Source organism: Centruroides vittatus, unplaced genomic scaffold (assembly GCF_030686945.1).
Source record: "Centruroides vittatus isolate TY-2023 unplaced genomic scaffold, ASM3068694v2 contig_257, whole genome shotgun sequence".
NCBI classification, from domain to species: domain Eukaryota; kingdom Metazoa; phylum Arthropoda; class Arachnida; order Scorpiones; family Buthidae; genus Centruroides; species Centruroides vittatus.
Genome location: NW_027121630.1, coordinates 98,038 through 106,205, shown reverse-complemented (window position 1 = coordinate 106,205; position 8,168 = coordinate 98,038). Strand labels below are relative to the sequence as shown.

At 34.2% G+C, this 8,168-nt stretch overlaps 1 protein-coding gene across 1 annotated transcript; it reads left to right on the top strand.

Annotated features, from left to right (window-relative positions):
* The first annotated feature begins 239 nt into the window (after positions 1 to 239).
* On the top strand, positions 240 to 3,695 carry LOC136971499 (uncharacterized). The gene is made up of 2 exons (XM_067265958.1): positions 240 to 901; positions 3,599 to 3,695. Exons 1-2 carry the CDS (start codon positions 240 to 242, stop codon positions 3,693 to 3,695), a joined length of 759 nt encoding a protein of 252 aa, XP_067122059.1.
* Positions 3,696 to 8,168: the final 4,473 nt, after the last annotated feature.

Sequence of the window (8,168 nt, the reverse complement as noted above, 5' to 3'; positions counted from 1 at the left end):
ACTGTACCACATTTGATGCTTCTTGCTATGAGACAAACAGTTCTTTTGCGGACTTGCCCAATCCTGCTCTCAAAAGAGGCCTTGGATCCTGGGACTGTTCGAATACAATTGAAGTCTATACTGACAGGTCTAAGACCAATCAAGGTACCGCTTGTGCATTAGTGGTTTATGTCTGTATCAATGAAATTCAGCATGACGCCTTCCTCTTACACCCAGAGTGCTCAGTGGTTCAAGCCGAAATGTTTGCTGTTTACAAAGCCATCGAATTCTGTAACACAAAGTTTAATAATTGTGATATCTCTATTTATTCGGATAGCAATGCTACTGTCCAAGTTCTAACTAATAAGGATACCACTCATCCCATTGTAAGAGAGACTTTGTTTTCTGCCAACCAGTCTAGTAACAAATTTTACATCAAATGGATTAAAGGGCACTGTGGCACTCCGGGCAACGAACGTGCAGACATGCTTGCACGTACAACAACCATGCCCACGGACATCATTCCAACATATAATCAACTCCCGGTTTCAAGACTAAAAGAACTCCTGTGGCGTCAGACTGTTGCCAGTTGGCAGGAGGAATGGGAGCGAACTCCGGAATCGCATATCACTCGAAAATTCTTCCCATACGTCGAAAGACGGCTCAAGTGGAAGTGGCTTCACCCTGAACACTGCAGTTCGCAACTGATTACAGAGCACGGAAAATTTAACGCCTACCTGTATAGGTTTCGGCATAGTGACACTGACTTTTGCCCTATCTGTGGGGTGCGTAACAAGGTTAAACATTGTCTGTTATCGTGCCCAATATTGAAAGATATAAGACGCGAACTTAAGACGCTCTACATAGAAGAAGACAACCTGAGTTGGCCATGTAAGCCAGAACACCTTGTGTCAAGCAAAAGGTACTTTTTTCTTTCTCAAAGAATGGTTAAACTTTATTTCATCAGAACATTAATACACTAATTATTGTTTTACTGATTTAGCTTTATTGTATCGCCAAAGACTTTTCATGACCTTTTGCTAGTCTACTATGTTCTTTTGTGTTTGTTGCTGCACAAATCTGCACTGTGCCCTCATTCTAACCTATGTTTACGGGCGATTTCATCTGTTTATCTGAGCTCTCTTGAAAAGCTCCTATGTACAGTACTTATTGTGTGTAAGTTGATGCATAAGATCTGTTCAGTGTTTGTAATCTGGTCCTCTGTTTATACGCGAATTCTGTTTATCTCGTCTCATGCAATTTATGCAGTTATATTGTCATTATAATTGTCAAAGGCGTTGACTCATTTCACTGACATGTTTTCTAGTTAATGTATATTTTCGCGTTTTGTTTTTCTCTTGTTTTTCTTTTTTTATTTCATTATCATACACATTGTCGGTTCTATTGCTCAGAATGTAACACCACTGTAGTCCATGTCTTTCTACCCCGATTGTGCGTAGCGGTGTCAGGAAAAATAAAGCTTATTTTGTCTGTCTGTCTATCTGTCTGTCACGTGTCTTCTGTCTTTTTCTCGATCAAACAGCTGATATCGTCAACGTTATATAAAATATATACTTCGATATATCGGGGATGAATGATAATTTGATTGTAAAATGGACTTTGCTCGTGTAAAGGCGGCTCAATAGGAGGAAACTCTCTGTAGAGATCAACGGCTTGAAGTGTTTTAACTGTTGTTGCCAGCCAGTTTTTGTAATAATCTCAGTAACATTTCAAACATCTGTTACGATTTCTTCAAACTCGGATGTATACTCAAATTTTAAATCACTATTACACGCAATCACACACGCTTTAGTTCGAAAAACTTTGTTGTAAATTTGTGTTACGTTACGTGTTTACGTGTTTTCTCACATAACATTGGCTGGTGCCGAATAAGCCATCAATGAAATCCTGTCTTTGCGACAAGTCAGATCCCATCAAAGAATACCTTGACACGGTGTGATTTCAAAACTCTTTGCAATATTTAATCTGGTGTTATTCCGGTATAACGCCAGATCTCCCACAGCAATATACAGAAGTACATACTGTTGACATATCTTTCGAGACGAAAATGATCCTCGTCAGAAAACCACCCATTTTTCATGTTGATTTTGCCATTCTCGACTCCGTCCGATTCCATTAACGAAAAGCCAATCTCCTTTCAATTATTTCATTAATCCGTGGCTGAGCAGTCTGAATCTCGTATGGGAAAAGACCAAGGTCTTTTTTGACAATCACTCGGGCTGACTCATGGCTTGTTCTTAACTTTTGGCCCAATTTTCGGACACTGATGTTTGGATCTTCATCAACTTTGGCTCTTGCTGCCTCCATATTTCCACTTACTTCGATGATCGTGGTCTGCCTGTCCTCTCAAATTTCTTGATTAAATTGGTCATCGTACTTCTTGTTGGCTGCTGTAAGATCTGCTGTCCAACTCCATTATCTAATGTAATTGTAATAAATAACTTATTTCGATATAAGTGTATTTTCAATGCATTGAATAAAATCGATAAAGAAATCTAAAACTTTCGTGCTATCAATGCGAAACATTTGTATTAGGCCCTACTTATCATTGGTGTAGCAATGTGATGTAGACAGCAGCGTTTTTACGATCTTCCAGAAATTTGCAATGAGTTTGATATCAAGTGAATTTCTTAGTCAAGTGGGTTAATGTTACCTATGGTTCCAAAATGGCGGCTCGTCTCTGATTCCAGCAAATAGAAGAAAGGAAACAGCGGGGACGCACGTTCTAACCTAACCTAATCTAACCTATTCTAATAAATTACCATAATTATTATCAACAAAATTATTAGAATAGGTTAGGTTAGAACGTGCGTCCCACTGTTTCTTGTTCGCTGAAATCAGAGACGAGCCTCCATTTTGGAACCATAGGTAACATTAACCGTCAAGTGAATTTCCTTTTATAAACAAATTTCATTACTGCCTTGGAAGCGAGGTAAGATACTAGATTTTGCAGGAAAAAACACTTTTCACGGAAATATATAGAAGGAACTGTTATTACGTTATTTAAAGTACGGATCTCCAGGGCGTGTAAAGATAAAAAGAAGTAGGACCACAGTTAACGGAACTTTCGATATAATTTTAATATAAGCTTATCAAATAAATTTATTGACGTTGGATGACTTTTTCTAATCTCCTGCGTTAAGATCGTTTATAAACTCACTACAGATTACACTACGATTATAGTCAAAACAGTTGTATGATGAGAGAGAGTCTGACACATTCTTGTCAATCTGCTCACGAAAATTACCGAACCCATTCGGGTTTTTTTAAATAATAAAATCACAAGTTTCTGTCATCACTGCCTATTATTATACAATTACTAAATATGAATTCCTAATATATTTTGCATGAGTGACAAATAGTTGATGCTATATTACTTGATAAAATAGATAAAATTTTCCACTTGCTCCTTATATAGGAAATTTTGGACAATGCCTTTGGAATCGATTTTCAACCGTCGAGTTTTTTATCTTTCTGTATGGTTTGTCTGCATTGAAGAATCGATAGAATCCGAGGAGTGACTTCATACATTTTAATGTATATCTAGTTTTTTCTTTATATTAATATTAGAATAAGATCTGATGTTAAATGTTTAAAGGAGAGGACCCAAAGGAGAGATCTTACGTACTCAAATTGTAGTCAACCGGAACAAACAATGCGGAAATTCAAATGCTCACTCTTCTAACGAAGAGTAAGCATTTCAATAAAATAGTTTTTGTAAAAACAATATCTGATCTTCTACCCAATAATTACTAACTGTAATGTAAATATTAATGAAAATGTATTACTATATTGAATGCAATTACATTAATATTTTTAAGCATAAAATCTGTGTTAGTTTGAGTGTTATAACTATCCAACAAACTCTTCAATGTTTAGGTAATGTTAGCTTACTACCTAAAAGATTCAAGCATATTGACTAGCGATAGCTGTGTAAGTAACAGCTGCACTAACAATGGTCAAGATCAGGGTTCGATTTATTTTAAAGGCATTGCAAGCAGAAAACGAAGGCAATTCCTCCAAGCATTTAGATGAAAATCTGCAGGCGTATTTTTGAGTATGTCCGTCGTTGCAAGATAAAGACTGTTTGTATACAATTGAAGAAAATTTCACAGCTGATTCAGTTACTCTCGAAGAACTAATACAAAGATCAATAAAGACAATAAATGAAAAAGAATGAAAGAAAAAGGAGGCAATTGCTATACTTTTATCAAAGCTGACTGAAGGTACGAAATTGCAGAGACTTGTAGTTAAGAAAATTCCTAAGACAGATGACCAAAGGAAAAAAATTGTCGAGTACATTTCATCGATGGCTTGTGAAGTTTCTTTTATTTTCATGTACAAATTGGGAATCGAGTATATTTCCTTTTCGAATTCTTCACACGTGGTTATCTTCCGCGACAACTCTTTAATACACTTATCTATTATTTTACATGTCGAAGCAAGGTAAAGGAATAAAAAGTTTTGTTGTATATAAAAAAATAATGTATTTATCACGTTAAATATTAATAGAATTACGAGAGAAAGCGATTTTGGTAATTTATAGCCAAATAATTCTTTTACATTCAGTGTATCGACTTCTCCACCGCTAAGTACAGTAAAGACTTGATGAGTAACTTCCATTCCTACATTCTGAATCCAAATAATTACAACTTTAATCAGCAAAATTACGTTTTCACGATTAGAAACACATTTAATTCTTTCAGGAAAAGGCAACATTTTTATATTACGAAAATGCTTATTCTTATAAAGAAGAAAATTATATACCGACAATTCACAAACGATTAACATAACCTCTACAAATGCGGTGAAAAAAGACCAAAGTGTATTAAAATTCTGGAGGAATACAATGAAACTGTACAGAATATAAACCTTCATTATAATGAGAACGGTAATGCTGTAAGGATTGAAACTCTTTTTCCTGTAATTTATTCCTTACAATGCCATACTCTTCAGCAATGGTTTCCAAGATTCCAATATCTCTTCACCAACATCATCTGAAATACTTCCTATTTTAACAATTCTCGGTGAGTTCGTATTTAGCATCTGAAATAGAAATAGAATATAAGAAAAATCTAATCCTTTTTTAAATTTTATTTCTGTTTGAAGGTCTATTTTTTCCGATCGATGTACTCTCCCTGTGTTATCTATAACAATCGGAAAAGTAACAATAATTGTTGCTTTCGAACATTCAGTCTACATTAAATGTTATCTTATAAAGCTAGTTATAAAGAGATAAACATACAACTTTGCATAATCTAAAGAAAAGATTTTCACCTTACCTACTCGTGTTGTAATAAAACCAGAACAATCAAAGGAAACATTCAAATGTTCTGCCCTTGTTCCGAAGATCATTTATGAGTATACTTGCTTTTCTCATTTAATATACCTCTGATTTTGTCTTCTACTGCCTATTATCAAACTACAGAAAGAATTATCTTCTAACAATCAACCGAGTCGACGTGACCGTTACCAATTGCATCACGTAATTAACACATAACATCTAATACAGCAACATCAATATTTTAGTTTGTTGTCATTACTATTGTTAATTGAAATAAATATTTAAAAAAGAGAAAATAATCGAATTTTATTCATTTATCTCGTATCTTTTAATTCAAAGGTTGACTATCTTATTTATTTAAAATTTGTTATATACTCCTCACAGAAAATCTCTTCTAGGAGGGGGTAACGCCTTGACTTGTGGAAAAGAACGACGATTATAATATTTATCTTTCTTTAAATTAATTACTTCAACCATAGTTAAACATTAACTGAAAGTAAGCCTATCTCGTATGTAAGACTGGCAGTAAGGGGAGAAAACGACGATATTCAATTAGAATGAGTTGCTCGACACAATTTACTACATCTGAACTTTTATTGGACTCCACGAAAGTTTGTACAGCACTTTACACATTTAATAAGACATAGTATATGTGGTTACGCGTATTATCATTCTGGTCTTTGCAAATCGATACCTTACAAATGTTAGGTAACAATCCCACCTTCAGAAGTTCAGGATATCAGTCTTTAACGTTGAGGCAAAACTTCTGTATGTTAGGGAAAATTAGCACGTAACCGCAATGACGAAAAAACCGAAGGGACACAGAAATCCAAAGGAGGCAAACAAACATACAACAGAGAGGTAATGGCAACAGTCACAGATCTTAAAAGTTTGAAGAACGGGCAGCAACTAATCCAAAGATGCAAATTCCCAAATGATAACTAAGAGTTAAGAGCAAGTTTTATAAGGTGTCACCAATCAACTGTGAGAAAGTGTAAGTCGACACTCTCTGTGGTCCGAAAGTTGACATATCCCAGCTTCTGATGAAATAATGATTATTTTTCTTTGTTTCATTCGATTCTCGCAAACATATAACAGAACAGCATTATTATTTTAGTATGGGAAAATTTCTTTATTAGAACAATTATAAAATTGCATTAGACATTACATTTTAATCTATTCCAACAACATTCCAAATCTTTTGATATAACATCAGTTATATCAAATGAAACATCTTGATGGATTGATTGAGCAATTTCATTCAATTATTTAGATATCGTATTATTTGTTGGCCTGCCCCAATAAGAATTAGTTCCGAAAGGCGACTAGTTACATCATTCATTTCTTTAGGCGTAAAGCTTATATATTCACATTCCAGTATTTCCGGTAATCCGGCATTCAAAGTGCAAGGAATAGTTGAATTAACAAGCTTAGCATGTATTATGTTTATGTTTTTCAATATTTTACTTCTGAAGTTTATAAATAAGTCTATTTATTTTCACGAAAGTTCAATGTAAGCTCAAGAAAACATTTATACAACTGTTAATTCTACACGTCTCCGAATTTATAACCCAAAAACTCTCAAATCCTAATATTTCACACCAAAATAAACAGATGTTAGCACACGAAATTTAGATTAATGTTACGTATGGTTTCAAGATGGCGGATCGTCTCTGATTCCAGCAAATAGAAGAAGGAAACAGTAGGGACGCACGTTCTAACCTAACCTAACCTATTCTAATAAATTACCATAATTATTACTAACATAATTATTAGAATAGGTTAGGTTAGAACGTGCGTCCCCACTGTTTCTTTGCTGGAATCAGACGAGCCGCCATCTTGGAACCATAGGTAACATTAACCGAAATTTATTAGTAAGTTTGCATAGCTTGTACTGTAATCTGTAATCTGTTGCATAAGTGTCGGCATTCACAAATTATCGATCCAATGCTTAGTGTTCGTAAGTGGTACTGTACCTCCGGAACTTGACTGCAACTTTAAATATCTACATTTGTATTCTATCCCATATTTGAAGTATTGTTGTGAGTAATTTCTTTATTAAAGTAGGTCGATGCCAATGCAGTCAATGTTTCGCCGAAGGTGTATCACGGATAAGGCGAGACCCTTAACTCACTATCGTGCTAGTTGCATTGTGGACCAGATAGAACTCACGATGTCAGAATAACGTCTCACAGAAAAGAATAATATGAAAATGAACGTGCAATTATTTATTGTAATATAATTATTAATACCGGTGCGATTTTTAATCACATTACTTATTTATTTAATTTAAAATATATTCTCCCAACCTCAAGTTAACATTGGCTTGCCCCTGTACCTTATACTTTTTTAACACTAGAGTCATGACTGTCGTCTATCTAACACCTTTCAGAAAAAATTCGTACGTGACAAATATTCCTATATATTTTAGCGGTTTATTTATCATTTTAATTGAATGACACCAGATAAATAAATAGATTTCGTTTCACTTGTGTTCTTTAAATATTTATCGCATTTATTTCATATAATTAAAATTTGTTACATATTTAATAAGAAGAGTCAACAAAATAAAATATTTCTGCTGTAATATTAAATAGCATAACATTTTAAATGAGGGCCGTAATTGGTAACAGCAACGTCGACTAAAATCAATAATTTCTGGAATATTATGTAAGGCACTGTAATCCTCTATTAGAACAGTTTTCTGAATTTATCTCCACACCAAGGATGATGCATACGAATGTTGGTCATTTCTGCTCTAGTTCATTACATTTCTACAGATAAAGTGCGTGTCTTTCCTTCGGATTTCACCAAGTTGTAAGTTTACTTTTTTATTTTTACTTTTGTGAAATAACACTTATAGTAGATTAAGAATTTTGAAGCA